This window comes from Struthio camelus, chromosome 24 (assembly GCF_040807025.1).
Source record: "Struthio camelus isolate bStrCam1 chromosome 24, bStrCam1.hap1, whole genome shotgun sequence".
Classification (NCBI taxonomy): Eukaryota; Metazoa; Chordata; class Aves; order Struthioniformes; family Struthionidae; genus Struthio; species Struthio camelus.
The window spans coordinates 6665896-6685823 of record NC_090965.1 but is presented as its reverse complement, the minus strand read 5'-3'; the positions used below and the strand labels follow the sequence as shown (position 1 = coordinate 6685823).

At 54.6% G+C, this 19928-nt stretch overlaps 2 protein-coding genes across 4 annotated transcripts in view; both read right to left on the bottom strand.

The window, feature by feature from the left end:
• The window catches only part of SOX13 (SRY-box transcription factor 13), a 45754-nt gene extending 31202 nt beyond the window's left edge, over positions 1-14552 (bottom strand). For 2 of the 3 annotated variants that reach the window (XM_068917912.1, XM_068917916.1), the window contains exon 1: positions 14163-14552. The gene's annotated coding sequence lies outside the window, so the exon portion shown is untranslated. The remainder of the gene's footprint in view (positions 1-14162) is intronic. The other variant, XM_068917907.1, reaches the window with a different exon arrangement.
• A 2234-nt stretch (positions 14553-16786) lies between these two features.
• Positions 16787-19129, bottom strand: SNRPE (small nuclear ribonucleoprotein polypeptide E). Its single transcript, XM_068917927.1, has 5 exons — positions 18956-19129; positions 18758-18784; positions 18138-18200; positions 17823-17901; positions 16787-17068 (listed from the first exon to the last, which is right to left on the bottom strand). Exons 1-5 carry the CDS (start codon positions 19007-19009, stop codon positions 17013-17015), a joined length of 279 nt encoding a protein of 92 aa, XP_068774028.1. The 5' UTR covers positions 19010-19129; the 3' UTR covers positions 16787-17012.
• Positions 19130-19928: the final 799 nt, after the last annotated feature.

Sequence of the window (19928 nt, the reverse complement as noted above, 5' to 3'; positions counted from 1 at the left end):
GATGAGCCCTCTTCTGCTCCCCATCTTCCCAAAGAAGTCTCTCCAGCAGAGGACTAAGCCCAGCATGCCACAGGCAGCCTGACGTGATGGCCTTGGTGCCCCCCAGGGTACCTGGGTGTTGATTTTTCCTGCCCCTGCCTCCCCGGCCCAGCTCTCATCTCCAGCCCCAGCCCCTGCCTGGCGCAGCACCCCAGGACGGGAGCACGGCTGGGCCCCGAGCCCTGGCCGCGCGCTGGGGCGATTCCCGTGCCCCCCGCGCGCTCCTGCAGCACAGCAGCGGACGCTTCCCGGGGCCGGAGGGAGACTGCGGCGAAAGCAGCATCGGCCCGACGCCCCCCGGGGCCGGCAGCCTCTCTCCCCGCTGCCTGCCTGGCGTTTGCTGCTGCTGGCTCCTCGCAGGGCGGTGGGTGAGCTCCAGGAATTAACCTCCCCATTCTTTCCACCCAAACACCACATTTTGTGCTCACCACTTCAGAGGCACTTGCAGCAGCTCGCAGCTCTGTGCTGCCTTCCTCCCCGGCGCTGGCAGCGCCCCGCTACTGCAGGGAGCCCGGGCTGGGCCAGCGCGTCCGCCCGCAGCCTAACAGGGTCTAATCTGGGCATAATAAAACCAAGATGCTCCAGGATTGCTCTACGGGGAGAGCACTCAGAGCTGCTCAGTCCTTAGCCAAGTCCTGAGCCTTTAGCTCAGAGAGAGTTCGATGGGAAAATAAAGCAAAATCAACCAAAGGATGATTCTGCAGGAAAACAGAGGGTCGGCGGGGGGCGGGGGGGGGGGAAGGGACTGAAGCCGCAGGTGAACTCCAGCTGGCGCCTGAGAGCGGATCCGAGCGAAAATACCTGGGCAGAACATTTGGAAACGGTTGAAACGCTCCCTTCTGGCAGGCACAACACACCGGGCTGCCTCTGCCCGTGTCCAAACGGTTCACACCGGGCATCTCGCGCTGCCCCGACCTCCCTGCCCTGCCAGCCGCCAGCCTCCGCAGCGTCCCCGCTCTCCCGCTGGGAGAAGGCGGCTTTGGCCGCGCTACATGCAAGGATGCACGGGGGGAGCGGCTGCCCCCAGCTCGCGGGGCAGGCGTGCAGCCAGGGCAGGTGCTGGAGAGCAGACCCCGGAGCTGGGCTGGCTCCGTGGTGGGATCTGGAGTTGGAAAGACAGGTCCATGACTCGATTTCCAGAAAGCCCCTGGCTCTTGCTCCCTGGTTATCCAGCTGCTTTAAAGCCTGCTAGCTTGGCACCCCCAAAAGACACAGAAATCACACGCCGCTTCCAAAACCGTCGTGGCTACGCGCAGCCAAGACATCGCAGGCAGAGCCGAGCGTCTGCTGCTGCCGCAGCCGCGAGCGCCCGGCTCCGGAGGGGCTCCCACCCCCTGCCACCATCCCCTGCCTGTGCAAGCGCCTCCCCACCGCCGGCTTCGGCCACGGCGATGGCCACCAGTTGCCCGACACCGGAGCTAAGCGTTGCATCCCCCTGTGACGCAGCACACGCAAGACGCCCTGACCCGTAAGTGACGACAGCTCTGCCAGGAAGTTTCGGCTCCAAATCAGGATTTGATGGGAAAGAAAACAAAGCGACAGCCTAGCTCTGTAACTCTCTATTTCCAACCTGAATGCCTCTGTTGTTTTTCATCCAAGAGACGGGAATTGTCCTCCCGGAGCGCAGCCCAGCAGGCTGGCCCCACGGGCACAAGCTCGCCGCACACGCAGGACGGGCCGATAGCTCCTCTCCTAAGGGACAGCCACGGGGTGGGGAGGACGCAGACGTCCCGGCCGCCTCCGCAGAGCTGGCCCAGCCCCTGCCGCCGGCCGACACGGCTGGCGCCCGCGACACGGGTCCCGAGGGCCCGGGCTGTCTGCGTGGCGATGCCGTGCCCCGGGCGGGCTGGGGGTAGGGGCGGCCGACGGGGCAGGGGGCCGTGCCGGGGGCTCGGGGCGTCTGCGGGCCGGGGACAGAGGAGCAGAGAGGGGCGACGCCGAGCGGGCTGCGCCGAGGCGAGGAACGCCGGGAGGGAAGGGATGCCCGGACCACCCAGCGGGAAGGGAGGGGGCCACAGGGCGCAGCGATGGCCTCGCCGGTCCCGGAGGGCAGCGAGGCAGCAAAGCCGAGGCCTCGGGCTGCTGCAGACCTCCGTTTACCACCAGAGCCAGCCAAGCGCTTGGGGCTGAGCCCATCATCTCGCATTCAAAGGCAAAACCGGGCTCCTGGGGCCTCTGCTCCCCGGCTCCAGCGCCCTTGGCCAGCCCGGCTCCGCCGGGGACCCGCAGCGCCACCAGTGCCACCCACCTCCCACCAGGCCTGGGGACCCTCCAGCTCGGCCCGGACAGAGGGGCTTTTCTTGTCCCCTGCCTTTGTTTTCTATTTAGTGCTTTTGTTCTCCTCTCTTTGGTCCTTTGTTCCAGCTTGTCCTTTGTTCCAACGCCTTTGGTTTCTCTTCCCTTTGATGCTTTGTCACTCCCTTCATCTTGGTGCTTTTCTTTCCCTGGGTTTTTAAGCTGGCGGTTGTTTTCTCCCTCCACTCTGTGCTTGGCATTTTTATCCTTTCTCCTGCCTCGTCCACTCCCCGGGTCACATGGGCCCAGCACGGATTGTCTTTAAATCCCCATTTGTCTTGTTTTGGTGCCTGGATTTCCCTGCCTTTATGTCCTTTCTTAAGAGACTCTTAGCGATTTTTTCTCCTCACTGAGGAAAGTAGGGGGGGATCGGGGCTTAATTAATTAGTGAGTGTAATCTTCAGATGCATGGCACTGCAGGACGTGTGGAGCAGTATTACTAATCATTATTATTGTTATTAGGATGTTAAGGGTTAGGGAGGATTTAAATACCAGCTAATTGCAGCAGAGAGCTCCAACTTTGCAAAGTTATATCAGAAAGAGCCAGATTTGTTTTCACCCACCAGGCTTAGGAGAAGAGAGACAGGGCGAATGCAGACGCACAAGCAGAGGCTGAGCAAAGCCGAGCCCAGACCCCAGGGCGGGGGCGACCGCGGGCCCGCGCTGCCCAGGGCGCGGAGGAGCGGGCTCGAAGCCCGTCTCGCCCAAGAAGATGAAAGCCGAGCGCAGAGCGTTCGCCGGCCTTTAGGGATTTTAAATGCCTGTCTGTCGGCAGACTCCGTGGGGAACTAGCGACCCAGCGGCAGCGCGAGGGGCGAGAGGGCAAAGGCAGAGCCGCTGGGACGAGGAGGGACGCGTGGGCAGGAGCCCAGGGGGCTGGCGATCCTCGCCTGCGCCCTTCCCACGGCCGGGCTAAAGCGCCGTTTGCAAACAGGGGCTCGGGAAGGGTCTGGCCTATCTCAGCGCTCGAGCAAAAGGGCTCCGGCGTGTCTGAGCTCCTGGCGCTGGCAGGAAAGGACACGATCCACGGGCCTGCGTCTCTTGCAAGCTGCAGAGGGGTACAAGGCTTTTAACTCTCGGAAAAAGACTGTTCCCGTACACTAGCTTAGCAACACAAGACACAACTCAAAGCACGTGTACAAACACAACCGCAAAATCAGATACCGGGCGGTCAGGATTAGGGAACCGTTTGCATGAGAACAGCTTCAGTGTAAGACACTGTCGCTTTGCTTTGATTTAGTGCCCCCAAATATTTTCCCCCAGCCTGACGGCAGCACTGGGTCCTTAGTGAGTCTGGTCACGCTGTGATTTACAGGCTGGGCAGGCAATGGCAGGGTGCAACTCCGCTCGCTGCAGCATCTCCGAGAAGTCTCATTTCTCTTGTTCACCGCGGTCAAATGAAACCAGGGATTCACCAAACAACACCCCCCCCAAACACACTCCATCCCCAACACACACATTTAAAGCATCTGTAGCTCACTGCAGCAACAGCTGTTAAACTGAAGCAGCAGCCAAACTTAGCAACAGGATGTACCCTCAGATAACATGATCAATATCAGAAATGCAGCTTTTCAAGTGAGAGCTAAACCCATCTGCGAAAACCGGGTGTTTTAGGAGATCGGTTCCGATACAGGGTTTCTTTGACTCCATCTTCACAACACCCTGAATTCTCCTCTCACAAGTCACTTACAGTAACTTGGTGACGTCCCCATAGTCTGTGGCAGCTCGTTTTTAAGCGACGTAGGAGGTATGGTTTTCCGAGCGCGGGACCACTGGGACTGAATAACACGAGCATGTCGAGAGCTCCAAGAAGGGACCTCGATGAGGGGGAACGTTACCTCATGTCCAAATGAATGGGTCTAGCTGGATCAGAAAACATCTGGGTGCTGCAGATTGGTTGATTTGATAATGTCATTTGATTAGTTCTAATAATAACCCAATGCTATTGATAAACGCACCGAAGTGTAACTGCATTACTGCGACTCTGGTCAAGCAGTGCAGCCAGACCATTACCAGGCAGCATCAGCTGGGCCACAGGCAGGACCAGACATTAGGAGATACCTCAGAAAGCTCCGAGAGAAGGATTCTCCAGACAAGAGCATGCTCCTCCAAAAGACGCGAAACCAGAACACGCATAGCAAGCATGCTCTCCAAAGAGGGCTGGGGAAACCTGCCTGACCTTGAGTCCCCAAGAAGCAGCTCGCAGGGCACACCAGCACAGTCCCTGGGCCAGCGGGCTGCTGCTGGGCACCAGTGGGCTGCTGAGCATGGGAACGGACTCTGACAACTTGATGTGCAACCAGGAGGCAACACAAAGAGGGTCCAGTGCAACGCCCTGTCCTGCCCCAGCTGCGGTTGCTCAACGGGCCGTGTTAGCTTTGGCAGCCTCAGTCTAGCCTCCTGCCAACCCAAGTATTACGAGAGAAAACGGGAGAGTGGGCAGCAGTCCCGCATAGCTAGAAGCCTCCTGCTGGGGTCTGCGTGGGCATTTCATGCTTGCCCACCCCTTCAGATGGCTCCACGCTACAGGAAATCCTCAGCCTGGTTTTTCTCAGGTGCCTCCTGCCCTTTCTCCACACCTCTCCATGGGGCTGGATCTAATCTGGACATCCTCACCGAGGGTCTGGAGATGAAAGGACAGGGTGGCCTGGGTGAAAGCCTACGCTGAGAGCCATCATTGCTCAGCTCTGGCCCTCCCCAGCCTCTCTGGGGGAAGAATTTGAGCCCCGCTCTGCGCTGGTGTTTCCAGGGAGCATGGCAGCATCTTGAGGGACTGGGAAGCCGGGACTGCACCAGGAGACGTACAGCCAAAGAGAAAAGCCTCAGCCCCAAAGCACTCACTGCCTGGGTGTCTCTGGAGACAATTTCCTGCACCGAGACTCCAGTGCCCAAGCACTGGGGAGCTGCAATGTGCAGACTAACCCCTCCAAACAGTGCCATAACTGTGACTGAGTGACTCACTCAAGGCCATATCCAAACTGAGGCAGAGTTGGGCTTGATCCCTGTCCCAGTGTCTAGTGCCAAAGCAGAGTAGGGTAGGAAAACAGCCCCAGAGGAGCTGAAGAAAAGGCGCCAGCAGCAGGGAAGTGGATGTGGTTTTCCCAGGGGTGCTGGCCTCACCTGAACACCTCAAATCAGCACCACTCACTCATGCAAGCAGAGGTGGTGGCTGAGGACGCGGGGTGGGGACAAACACTGAGGGACTGCAGCAGGGAGCCGTGCCTGGCAGCAGCAAGGCGGCTCCGCCAGGACCTGGGAGACTTCTCACTTCAGTGGGCACCTGTGTCAGTGCCAACAACCATCAAATGTTAAAACTTAAGCACTCAAAACAAAGGCGGCCTGGGGAAAAGCCATCTTTCTGGTCTGCCCGGTTCTGGTTTCAGGCCTACGAGTGCAGTTGGCTGAACGTAAAGCTCGGGCCTGATAAGCCCTGGACATGAGTCATAAAACAATCCAAGCCAGAGCAATCGACTCCTTCCACAAGGCACAATCGACGGCACGAAGCAGACGCTCGTACAAGGGGCGCTGGCCCTGCTGCAGCCAGGCAGTGGGTGGTCACCTAGCCAAGTCCCAGCCTGGCCCTTCCAGGAGGGAGCATCCGCAGATGCTCTTGCAGCCCTCCGCCTCCAGCAGCACCGTCCCTTGCGGCACGGGTGCTGGGACGCAGCAGCAGGTCGGGCTCGCCTTCCCACCCCCTCGCGCTGGCCTCTTCTCAGAAGGGCTGAACCTGTTTTCATTGCAGAGCTGGCACCAGGAAGGCAAAAAAGAACCAAACCCCCCTCATCTCTCTATCTGCAACCATGCAAGGAATATTGTTCAGCGCAGCACAAAAGCATCCCTGAAAATAGAAGCGCCACGGCCAGGCCTGCCAGTGGCTGTGTGAGATAACGTCTACTTGCAAACAGTGTGCCTTTGTGCCGCTGTCACTGTCCCCATTGTTCAGGAGCCTATTGCCTCGGGGATATTGTTCCCTTCTTTTGTCTCAGCCCGGCTCCTTTTTGTTTGACTTTACTTACCATTTCATTCCTCTCCTTTGTGCTGGGGTTCTTTCTTTTGTCTCTCTCTCTCTCCCTTTTCTCTGTGTGATTTGTATTTAGCAATTGTTCCCGGCCCATTGGAAACACAATGTACTCGGGCTCTTTTCTCTCCTCCATTCATTACCTATTCAGGTGGGTTTGTCGGCTGATAGGTAACTGGGAAGAGAGGGGGCCTCCACGGAGCTCCCACACGTCTGAACACGCCAGAGCTCAGGAGGAAGCTGGTGCCTGGCTATGGCCTTTGGGGAACGCGGTGTCCCAAGCCCTCTACTCCAGCTCCACTTGAGCCTCTTCCTACACCACCAGATCCCAGCGAGGCCAGGCAGCCCCGGACCTGGCATTTGCAGTCTCTGGTTAAAATTAACCCCAGCTCTCTCCCATCCCTGCTGTTTAGGGACGCAGTAAAGGGAAGAGAAGAGTTTTCAATGGCAGGAAACATCAAGGCCCAACCACAACTGCCTTGCAGCAGCGTTCCCGCTGCCGCGCTCCCCATCCCCAGCATGTCCCCCCTTGCTGCACGCTGACCGGGTGCCCGGGACCCTCCCGGGCTGCAGATGGAGCCAGGTGGGCGGTCGCCCCCCTGTGCTGCCAACCGCGAGTGCCCAGGGCCGCTGCAGCCCGTGTGGCACAAGCAGGGAGGGGAATCGCCCCTCTGCTCCAGAACAGCCCCCGGCAGCTCTCGCGTTGGGGACCACAGGGAAGCAAAGAGCAGCTTGAGGCTTGGGCCTGGCTCCTCTAGGGAAGGCAGAGGGAAGGGGAGAGGCGGCCGGGAAGCAGTTCAAAGGGCCCCGAGGCTCCCTAGCTCCTGCAGGACGAGGAGGGGAAGGTCTCGTAGGCGCCGTCCTCTCCTCCTGCCTCCTTCCCCCAGCCCACCCTCCTCCAGTGCGCTTGGGGGTGTCTGTGGCAGGGTTCGGGCGATCGGGGGGGGGGGGGTACGGGCTTTGCGGTTAAGCATTTCTCTCCCCAGGAGGAGGAGGAGGATGAACCAGGAAACCTTCAGAGACTGCAGTGACGGCAAGAGCTAGCGAGTGGCCATCCCCAGCGACAACAATGCCCCATTGTTCTCCAGGGCACGGACCGCATGACCTAATAGGACTTTTCCATCTCTAATGCTGATGAAACCCTGAGGATCAAAGTCCGCTGCAAGCCACTTCCTTCTGCTCTCAGGCACAGCCTGCAAGGACGGGGGAGGCCAAGGGCCGCGTGGGACTTACCCAAAAAGTGAGGGACGGGGGACGCGCGTGCGGGATTGCAGGGGGGGCAGCAAGCAGCAGAGGGTCCTTAAGGACTGTGCGAGCCCCTGAACGCAGACCGGCTCGGGGATGCGGGACGAGGCTGCAGGGGGCGTGCCTGGGAATAAATGAAGCAGACTGTGGTCTATTGTTTCATTGTTATGGCTTCAAAGGACAATGGGGCATTGTTGTCTCTGGGGATCCCATTGTTTGCTTTCGCTGCAGATCCCAGCCGCGCCGTGGATGGAGGTTTCCCGAGGGCCAGGCAGGCTCCGTGTGTGGGACACTAAATAACGAGGCAGGCATGTTTCCTTCCCCACCCCCTCCTCACCACCCTTCCTAAAAAGGCACGGCGAATTGCAGCATGCGTGCGCCCGCACAGACCAGGGCACGGCACGGGCAGAGGCACCGGGACCACCCAACTGAGCAGAGCGCGGCGTTTCCAGCCTCCCAGCCCCACACCTTCCCAGCAAACCCCCGCTCCTCTCCCCGGGAGCTGCAGAGAAACCACACGCACCAAGGAGCCGGGGCTAGCGCAGGGAGAGACGCGCTCGGTTCAGCCCAGCGCACCTCTCCGAAACGCCGAGGATCCTTCCCCGAGGCTCCGGGAACATGTGCCTCGCTCTCCCGAGGAGCTGCGCCGTCTCACAACATCCCTACGTTCTCGCTCTCCTCCAGCCACCCACAGCATCCCCTGAAGACTAAGATCCTCCAGCATTCGCAGCAAGGGCCATTTGCCATCTTCCACACGGCAGCGCCCAACTTGTCCATCAGTGCCAGGGAACTTGGGAAAGGAAGACGCAGCCCTGGATCCCTCTTTGCTGTTTGTGCAGCACCTCTGGCCCAAGACCTATTTGCATATGTTTTCTTATGTTAAAAAACCAAAATCTGGGCACTACGCAAAAGTTGGGGGATGGGGAACGAACACGGAGGCATTTTCTGTCTCGGGCCCACAGCTGATCCCTGCGTGGAGCCCGCCTCCGCCCCGGCACATCAGGGCGTGCTGGAGGTGGGCTGGGAGATTGATGGAGCAGGAAGGAGAGACGCTCTGGCGGAGACACCCTTTCAGCAGGAGGCTGCTGGCAGCAGCCGGGGAAGGGAGTAACCCTTCCAGGGAGCCGGGCTGGGGGCAGGCAGGGAGGGGGCCGAGGCTGGGCAAAGCAGGCGCACGGAAACCTGGCTGGGGGAAGGGGACGCCCGCCCTGGTGAAACTCAATCAGCCTGGGACGGCTCCGCGGCTTCACTCCGCGCTGCGTGTCCCTGCCACCGCCCGGGGAGCCGGGCTGGGAGCCAGCGGAGCCCCTTTCCCAGGGGCCTGACCACCCTCGCAGACGCGGCCCTGATGAGCCGCTTCGCACGGCCCGGCCCAAACGCGGATCGCCCCCCGCCAGCTCGCCCCACTCGCTGGCCTGCAGCCCTCGCGCCGCAGGGCTAAAAGGATGTGCGAGGTCTACGTTGGGATCAGCTGCCGCTAAGCATCTTTCCCCACCACCCAAATGCACCCTGGGTGCTGGCTGGTGCCAGCGGACCCACCTGTCGTTGTCACTGCCTGCTGGCGCCCCGGCCGGCCGCACGCCCGGAAAGGGGGAAAAGCACGGCCCGGCAGCTCGGCCGGCCAGCACGGGCCACTGCACGCTTCAGGGTGGTAAGTGAACCCTCCAAATCCTAAAAAAGAGGGAGTTGACCCCCAGCCCAGCACGGGGGCTGCATTTGCAGAGCTCAGCGCTGTGCGCCCCCCGGGAGGGCTCACATGCAAATCCCTGCCGCCGCCTTCGCTCTCCGAGCGGCCAAGCTGCAGAGCAGCGCAGCAACGGGGCAGCGCTGCTGGGAAGGGAGCAGCCCTGCTCGGAGGCACTTTGCGCACCCCGCTCCCGTGCGGCCAGGGAAAGGCTGGGAGACCTTACGCAGGCACCTCGGCTGCGTCGTGGCTCCTCTGCGGTCAGATCAGCGCGGCTGGGCAGAGGGAGGCAGGTGACACTTCACAGCTCAGCCACAAACTGCTGGGCTTCACAGCGAGCTTTCGATTGCAGTAATACCCCCACAGTACAAGGGCTGCACAAGCACAAAGAACACAAAAAAACTGTTTTATAAAGGAAAGGAAACAACTACAGCTCATAAAGGTATGAATTCAACCTGCTTTTGTTTGTTTATTTTTTAATCCTGGGAATTCCCACTGCTGCTAATAAAATGAGAATGGAATTGGCCTCTCAAATACCTCTGAAGTTAATTTCAGTAAAAGCACCAAGGTATTTGTTTGGGGATCAATAGAAGCAATTTGGGAAAAACAGGTAAAGCCTGATAGAAGACGCTGGACATCTGATCTCGGCACCAACTCACTGCCTGTCTCTAGGCACATCCGTCCGCTCCCCTGGGCCTCACTGCTGCAGAGCAGGGAGACGTTTCCTCCTTTGGTGAGCCCAGCTGCTATCTGCAGAGGTCGAGCTTGCGGGGTCCCGAGGGTAACAGTCCCTGGGAACCAAACCCCTGGGCCCTCTGGGGACCGGTCCTCGTCCTCTCGATCTGCCATCCGGGGAAGCGTGGAGCGGAGGGCTCCACGTCACGGCCGGACCGACCCCAGCCCATGTGCCACCCGTGCCGCAAGGGACGGTGCTGCTGGAGGCAATGTGCTAACCTGGCCCCAGGTGCTGCCTAGAGCTGCTAGCAAGTCTGTCCCGCACTAGCAGCTCTTTCATGCTCCTGGCAAGTGTTACTTGCACAAACGCGCAAGCACGTGCACACACACACACACACGCTCGCTCTCTCCCTTGAATAGTGCAATTTCCTCTCAGATAAAGAGTTCCTACCGCAGCCCTCCTTTCCCTCACCCCCCAAACTCGTGCACATCTCACGCACACATTTCGGAGCCCACCTTGGGCTCTGATATTATCTCACTTCCTCGATATGAATATTAGCTGTTGTTGATTTACGATAAAGGGATGGGCTCCAAAACACTGTACTTAGGGGAGGAGGCATGGTGCAATACGGTCTGCTGCGCCCCAGTTGAGAACAAAGCCTTTTAAAGAGCGGATGCCGGTACCTGCCATAGCGTTAACTTGAAAGCCCATCTCCACCAAAGCAGGGTTCTCGTTGGTGCTGCCCTGCTGTCCCCCCGACACCTGCACGTGGCGAGCCGGAGGGGGGCCCAGACAGCAGCTCTGCGCTGCCCATGCTCTGCAGGGAGACGGGCTCCCGAGGGGCAGAGAGCAGCTCTGCATACGCCGCTGCGTCAGAAACAACGTTCAGGCAAGATACGTGTCCCTGTGCGCTAAGGGACCCTGGCCTCTGGCTCAAAGCCACTGACCCAAGTTCACAAACACACCTGAGGAGCCCAGGGGGTTCTGGCACTTCTGTAGAGCCCTGTGTGCTTGCACAGCTCCCGGTCAGGTGAGAGCACATGTCCACAGTACGGTGGCTGGTCAAACTTTCCCTTTATTTTATAACATCCTAATCTACACAATGCAATTGAGGTCTGGCAACTCTGCAAGATTCCCCACCAGCTGGAGCTGGCATACTCCTAGCTCAGCTACAAGGCAAAATACAACCACCTGAACAGCCACCATAATTCTGCTGTGAGCAATCATATCTGTATCCCTGTCCAACAGAGAGCACAGGGAAGGAGAAAAGTGTCCCTGGAAAACTCAGATTTATTTACAAAGCAGATTGCCTGGCAGCAGGAGAGCCAGAGAGACAGCAGGTCGGTGCTCAGTGTTGTTCCACTCAGCTGAGGACATCACACCACTTCATCAGCTATTACCCCCCCAGGGGACTATTAGATATTGTTCCTATTTTGCAGACAAGAGACTGAAGAAGAGCAGATAAGGGAAAATTCCAAAAAGCAGCAGCAAGGCCAGATATGCAGAAAAGCTCAGGCAAGCTCTGGCCCTTATAACAAGACAAGTGCTTTTGAAAATCTGATCCCATTTGACTTACCTGGTGAACTGGGCAAAATCTGGAATAGCACCCACGTGTCCTGGGGTCTTAGGGTTGCTAATAAACACCTGCAGTTGAGTAAAACAAACTGTCCCGAACTAAGGCTATCAGTTGGCTTTGCCTTTCTATTTCTATACCCCAAATTGTGCAGGTAGATGACAGCCTCCCTCACTGAGCAGAAGGATCTTTTACTACTGTAAACGATCTCCATCTTTACTACAGACAAACTGGCACCACTGCTGGAGGAGCCCGCATGTAACATTATCCACTGCAACACTGTGCTAGGCAAGGAGCATGTTTCAAAGCCCAGCAGGAAGCTTAAATATTTTAGCTCCAGGTACAGGAGGGAAGACAACCTACAAGAACCAGGTCTCCAAGTGGGTGCGGGAGATTTCCTATAATACCTCAGGCTGAACTCCTCCTGGGCTCTTGTGCATCTGAAATGAGGGAACAGCACCCTCTCTGAGGCCCAAGTTACCACCGACAAGAAAAGAAGCGATATCAACCAACTCTAGCAAAGCAAGTCGAGCTCCTTGCACGAAAGGGCCTGCTGGAATGCGAGGCAGCAGAGCAGGGGGGCGGGCGTTGCTGCTGCTAATGTGGCAGAGTTTCCCTGCCGAGGGCAGGCAAAATGCCCATGACTCATTTTTCCAAGAGATGTTACAAACAATAGTAATGATGCCCCTGGTGGGTATGAATGTGAAAATGCACGATGGGGGGGCAGCCATGCTGGGCACCTTGTGTGTGGGCTGCCAATGGAGGGTACTGCCACTAACAAAACCTGCTGAAGGCAGTTTTTGGCATTTCGTCTGATGAGAGCCCTTCTACAAGGACTACAGGGGAAGAAGGGCGAAATGGCTGCCCAGCAAACTCCCTTCCCCAGGCATCATATCTGCTTTTGACGGACACCAACCCAGTCTTCAGCAAGAGGAAATCAGTTTTATTAGCCAGAGTGAAAAATAGAAAACTTGGAGGGAAAACAATCCCGAACTAGTCCATCCTCACTCCGGACTGGAATGAGAATGATGAACAGGGCATTTAGGAAGCACCATTACACCATGATTTAAGGCTGCTCGCTATCCTCCTGCCCCTATCCTACATGCAAGTTGCCCACGTTCAGATGCTGCCCTAAGGGGACAGCTTCTTAGCCATTTGATTCCTCGACCTTCCGCTGTTGCTGCTTTGATACCATTATTTTTAGGCACACAAGGCATAAAACATACCAGCACTTGAAATAAGTTCTCAAATAATACGCACTAAGCCTGAGGTGCTGATGCTTGGGGAGAAGGAAGCTCTATGGGGGGATCAGAGGTGGTGGTGGGGCACTGCGGAGGGAAAGGTGATTTTCCCCTTGTACAGCCCACACAGCTACAAATCTCATCTCATTATTTACTTATTTTACAGACGCTTTGAAGGTTACAGAGCTGAAAATACAGCAAATGCTGAAGCTAGTCCAAGCTCAGCAAGCAGCCACAGGCTACTCAGGGTGTCCATTCCCTTGCGTAGTGCCAGCACAGGTCCATGTCCTGCCCTAGGACTAATCCCGCTACAGCAGAGGGCATACACAAAGCCTAAGATACGTGAACAAAAGTGCAATAATGCCTTTCAACAGCAGAGTAGAGCATCAAGAAACACCTGCTAGTGTCTCCACTAGTACCAGGCAGCTGGCTGGCTCCTAGGTTTAGTTTCAAGCATATATATAATTACTTTGCAAATCCATAACATCCTACCAAAGAAGGACAGAGAAACACTCTCCCTGTAGGAAAGACAGGACCACTCTGCCTCCCTCCTCGGGAGGGAGGGCCTCATCCTGCAAAAGGGCTGGGCTGGTGTAGGGCAATCCATTCTGGCGTATGAAAGGGACGATTTCAAGTGCAGTCTTCTTCCCGGAACCCCAAAGCCACAGGCAGACAAAGGGGAGAGATATTTACCCAAAGCACCTTCCAGTATTTTGAGTCACTTTCACCTCGAACAAAAAGCCCAGACACGCTCTGCACAGGCCCCACCTTGATCCGAGTGGGCTGTCATTTGTCTGCCACAATCAATGCAATGGTCTCAGGCTGAAAGGCCACACGGTGGAGACCTCTATCTTATGTAACTTGTAAAGAGCCATCTGTAGTGCACAAACAGTCCTCAACTATTTGCCTTTTAAGAAAGAGCTACAAGTTTTATTGCTACAATACTCACCCTAGGGGAAAGTGAGAAGGTATCTAGAACTATCCTCAGCTTGATTTTCGTTTGTAACATCTGAGTGCTAGTAGTGGTAAGAAAACTTTCACTGGCAAACTCCACCGTAAACACTTTGTTTCCTAGACACGGGTGAACACTGCTGCACGGTATTTGCACAACAACATGACATCCCACTGCAATAATCCAGCACGCTGGGGCACTTCTCATAATGCCACCTCAAGGCATCGTCTTCAAAAGGAGCCTTTACATGTCCCCCTGCTCCGGCCTGGTCCTCCCCCTACTACCCTCCGACTCCCCTCCCTGCACTTGAGGGAAAGGAATTTGCACGTTATGGAAAAGTACAGCTCGCAAAAGCAAACACAACAGGCTTCGACACAGCAGAAAGCCAAGCAACAGGAGTTCTCTAAACACAGAGCCCAATTGTAAGCATTCACTCTACCTTACTCCTCCTCACCGCCTCTTGCTCAGTCAAAAACAGAACCTCTGATTCCTCATCCCTTTCAAGAGCAGGAACACCCCAGTTCTCAGGGTACGGACGAGTCAGGGGCGGCACTGGTGCCGGGGAGACACAGGCACCCTGTCTGGCTGCCACACCAGTTGAGCACAGCCCCACACTAGGCAGCCCAGTTTTCTTTCTTCCAGGTTGTTCGGGAGCCAATAAAGCTGCTTGAATGCTGGGGAACTCTGTGTTCCTGCGGAGGCTTATGACACTTTGCTGGAGGGGCAGGGGAGAGCTCGCTAAGGCCGCAGCACCCCCTGCAGTCTAGCGCATTCTTTTGCAACCAGTTTGAGTCTCATCATCTCGTCCTGGCACCTCACGTTCAGCAACTCATGAGACATTACCTTCTTGCTGCCTGCAGCTTGGAAACACTCAGGAAGCTGGAAGGATCCGGGGTTAAAAAAAATCAGCAAGCACTTAGATGAGTCAGTCCTGTGGTTTTTATGGGGGCAGACAAGTGCTTCTTGGGAAGCCAGTTCAGCAAAACCAGAATTGTTTTTGTGCCCCATCTGCGTGCTGGTAACGCCTAGAAGCTCTGTTCTTGGACCACAACGCCCCACTGCCAAGGCGCTCCACGAACAATGGGGCTGCATTTCCTCTTGGACATCCACACATGCTCGGGCTCTCCTGCAGGCTTTCTACAGTTTTCATGGTTTCCTGCTGAGGAGCTTCTCATTTTCTTCTGCAACTCCCCCCCCCCCCACACACACACATAATTACTGCCTATTTTGGTACCTTATCACGAGATGCTTCATAGCTGATTAGCCTGGACTTCCTTCCTCCCATCATCAACCTACTCCAATATTGACATTCATTCGCACTAATTTGATAATATCAAAGAGCAGAGGAGCTCTAGGAGGCATTACAGCGTCTTGAAGTGCATAATTTGGAGTTGGCAGCAGCAGTGCTGATAAGAACAAGCTATTTCTCTTAATGTCCAACTTTTCGCAAAGATCAACCTCTTGTCAGCCATGAACAAAATGGAAAAAGGACAGATCCCTCAGTAGGCTCTGAGGCAACTTTATTTCAGTTGGCCCTCAATTTACCGTACCTAAACAATCTGATTGCAACAGACTCTCTGTTAAATAACCTCTTTCTGTCTCCACATTTGTACGATATTTTCCATATATACTTGGAAAAAAAATAATTACTTCAAAAAGAGGCTTTACAGCTTTAGGCAAAGAATCTCAAGGCCATTATTTGTCTGTAGCAAGAAAGAGATGCAGGCAGGTAAATTTTACAGGCACTTCATCAAAAAAACCCATTACTGCAACACCTAAACTGTCGCTTGAGACAACTTCCTTACTTCTCTGAAAGCTTCAGTTGGCACAGCAAGAATAAAATGGAAAACAAATGCAGGGAGGGGACCCAGTTAGTATTTTGTTCCATACAAGCTAGCTGCTGGTGACATTTAATGACTTCTATTCCCAAAGGACACTGGCAGGTTATTTATATTCACTATATGTTCAAATGACTTTGAAACTTGTGAACGCTAATACAAAATACAATATTCCCGATCCATACAACATTCCTGACTTCTTGGAATGGGGGAAGTATGCTGGGTGATCTCTGCCGGAAGACTCATATCTTGTACCTAATTCTGTGAGGCAAGATTCTTCCATCTTGAATTTATTAATTTTCAAGATTAAAATGATACACAGATTTAAGTTTTGAAAAACTGAAAGCTGATTAAATGACTTCTACTGCAACCTGTGTATCAAGACTCATTTCTCCTCCCCCAGGTAATCTTAGTCTAAGAGCTACAATTACAGCTGAAACTCTTCTCTTTTCTTTTCTTTTTCTTTAATCAGAAAAGCATCAGAGGGTACTGACAATCACAAGTAAGCTATGAAACTTATCTTTTAGTGATGAGATATGCAACTCAACTCTCTTCTGGAGCCCCAAATAAAACAGCCAGATCCTCAAGAGGATAATAATAATAAAAAAAGATTAAAAAAAAAAAAACAACCAATACATTTGAGATCTCAACTTATTTAACAGAACCACAGTTTAACCTAGAGACCCTGGCCAAAGAAGCAAGAAATAAAGATTTTATCCAAACTAACTCCATCTGAAGATAAAAGTTACTTTGAAAGCATGAAGAACAGTAAAGTTTGCAAATGTCAGATTATTATACTACAGCCCCAACTCCCTTGCCAACCCGCTAACAAACTTGTAAAGACTGATGCACAAGGAGCACTCCTGTACAAAATCTCAGGAAATTAGGTGTTTTTTCCTCAAGAAATTAGGTGTTGGTTGTTTTGTTTAGAAAATGTCTCAGGAAGCTGTCATAGCGGGCACTGAGGGCTGTAACTGCATATTCTTGTATTCTTGGGGAAAATCTATAACAACTTCACTAGAACCACGCAAGCTCAAGGACTGCACGTGGCTCCAGCATCCTTTCCGAACAAGTCTATCTTGTCAACATAACGCAGATTTGATGTTCCAGAACACAGAGTTGTTTCTCTTATCAGAAACTGCATAGACCCATGGTGAAAAGAACCCCAAACACATTTCTCCCCTTCCTCCACTCATAGAAGGACATGAGACTGAAAACAAGCAGATTTATGTTTACAGTTAACATGAAAAATGTTTATTTGTGAAATACATCTTTTATGGTATCGAAGTTAAAAAAAAATACTCCCACAAAGCTACAAACCATTTTAACCTCAGCATGCAACCCCAGCTACACGTAGCTTCCTATCTACCAGCAGCTCATGTTCCCATGACCTAGCACTTTATCCGCTCTGAAGCACAGTAACTATTGTTCTAAGGGAAGAACAGCAAATTCTAGTTAGAAACACTTTGTAGAAGAGTGATATTGTCCCCTTTTAACATGATCCGACCTGCAACACAGAGAAAGGAAAGGGGGAATTAGAAAGATCCCAGGGTCTGAGAATAACCTCATATTTTCAAATAACATTTCACAAAGGGAAAGATGTTTGCAAGAAGATGCCCACATGATAACTGACGAGTTTTTTTTTCAGACTACGGTCACAGACAGTCTCTTCCTTGCTGGCCACACCACAGGACTACAAGCCTGGCAGCACATGGCCCACGTGCACAGTTCACACTACAGCGTATCAGACACAATCTCCATTCTAGTGCTCTGCGCCCCAGCAGCACTATGCCCCCGGTAAGAGCCTGAACACATCGCTTGTCACAGACCGTTGCTTATCTTCATCAGCAGATGGCAAATACTACATACCACCACTTAGGTGGTTCCTTGCTTTGACTCAGAGGTGGCACAGCACGTGTAAAAATTTCTTAGAGATATCTGTTTTAGATGAAGCTGAAAGGAGTTTTGCCTGAACTCCTCCAGCCCTGGCTGCAGGAAAAAAGAGAGAGATGCAGCACAGACCTTACATTGTTACACACATTTAAAAGCTGAAAATAGGTCTCAGGCACTGACAGATTCTCCTGTATATCCAACAAAACCACCAAATCAACAAAGAGCAGGCACACAGATCTAGCCAGTATCCTTCCACTATACTTCAAACTCAAAACTCTTCACATGTTGTGTATTTTAAAGCGCTGCCATTTGGAAGGCTCAAATAACCACGTTTCAGATCATGCATCGCTTAGGTTATACAGACATACCGAGCTGTTTCCTTGATTTCGTTTTTGAGTGAATCTCCTCTGCGTCGTCCAGAACCAAGTTCATATATTCATCAAAGCCCTAAAAAACAACAACAAAAGCAGTTAGCGAGCTCAGTCTCCTACTCTTAACTTCAGCAACAGTGATACGAACTATCAATAAATATGCTGACACAGGCTAGACAATTAAGACCATTCACTGGAGGCATAAGGAGTGCTCTTTCAATCTGTGCTAGTTTCCCTTGACGAGAAGAAATAGAATCTGTGACTCTGGAGAAACTAACAAAAGAAATAATAAGGGTACCTCCTGATACTCACAATGATGCATCCTTCTATCCGCATGTTCACTTGCTCATAGAGCCAGACCTGGATCCTGGACCTCTGCAAAACGATGGGGGAAGAGAGCAAAATACGAACATAAACACCCCAAGCAATTTTGTTCCTCTCTCCTGTAAACTGAGAGCTCAGCTGGATCCTTACTACCACCAGCCACCGCAGCTCTATGGCTACATCCATTCAAAGGACAAACTCTCAAATATGGTCTCAATCACGTCCTCAGACATCTTTTAAGATGTTTTTCTCAGCGATTTGGAAAAGTCGTGGAAGCACATGTACGAGCCTGTATTTTAAAACAGACACAGAAGAACGGCCCTGCTCGTGTGACGTGATGATCAAACTCCCACTAGGGAGGTAACCTGTGAACGTGTAAAGGAAATCCTCAACTTGGAACCTGCTGTTCTGTACCCGAAAGATAGCGAGCTCTTCAGCTACCAGAAAACGGCTTTAAAAAACGTGTGTGTGGAGGGGGAGGGGGAATTCCACCAGCCAAACCCGCTGCTGTACCCGGCAGCAGCTCCAGGCCCTCGCCAGGGCCGGGACTCCTCTCGCCCCCCCCCACCCCCCCAAACCCCGTCCCGCCCCCCGGCCCCGGTACTCACGTTTTGCAGGTAGCGGAAGATGAGGTTCTGGAGCGCAGCGTTAAGGGCAGCACCACGGCACGGGGCACGGAGCCCGGCAACGACACGCCGTCCCCGCCGCCCGGCCCGCTCCTCCCCGCCGCCCCCCCCCCCGTCACCCCCCCACGGCCGGGAGCGGAGGCCGCCGCGGCCCTGCTCTCTCCGCCGGCGGAAGGATACGATGGGCTGCACCATCACCTTCTGCACCTTCTGGCCCTGCCCGCGGTACGCCATGGCCGCTGCTCCTCCGCCGCCGCCGCCGCCGCCCGGGCCCGCCGCCAGGCACGCGCTCCCGCCACCGCCACAGCCGCCGCCGCCGCCGGAAGCCGCTGGGCACGCCGGGAGAGCGCGCGGCGCTCTGGGACTGCGGGAGGACTTGGCGCGCTGCCCGGCCGCTCTAGGACCGGCGGGAGGACCGCCGCTCGACTTGCTCCGTGCGGGGCCAAAAGGGTAACCAGAGGGCTGGGGCGAGGGGGGAAGCTCAGGGGGGCAGCCCAGCTCTCTGCCCAGGACCAGGGGGCCTCAGGGAATGAGGGAGGAGGGTCCTAGCCTCCACCTTTGGGGGCCTGGGGAACTGGCCCCCTCCAGCCCTGGGGGGCTTAGCAAAGCAGGGAGGTGCAGGGGACTGTCCCCCCACCCCAGCCCAGGGCAGGGGTTGGCTCCAGCACCCTTCAGCCCCTGCTGCTCGGCCCCTCTCACCTCTCTGGGTGCAGGCAGACCCCCCCCCCCCCAAACACCTCCGGCTGCTGCAGACAGACCACGTGTCACCAGCTTTCCTACGCCAGGTTTATTTAAAAACACCTGTAACTGCCATCACGTAGAACAGTTCAACTAATGGTGAACGTGGAGGAGCTGGACTACATTTAATACAATACCTTAAATAGAATACAAATATAAAATGAAAGAATAAAATATTTACAGAAACAATGGCATACACAAAATCCCGTCTCCAGGGACAGAGCCTCTCGGCTCAGAGGCGGCAAAGGCTGACAACAGAAGAGAATATTCTGCTTAAACAACAGCAAGGAGAGAAAAAGCAAGGGGGAAGTCTTCCACACCACGGTCTCTCACGTGTGCTTCTCTCCTCCTCAAAGTCACTTCTGTCTGTGCACAAGCAGCCAGAGCTGGCAGAAGTCGCATCATGAAAAAGTCC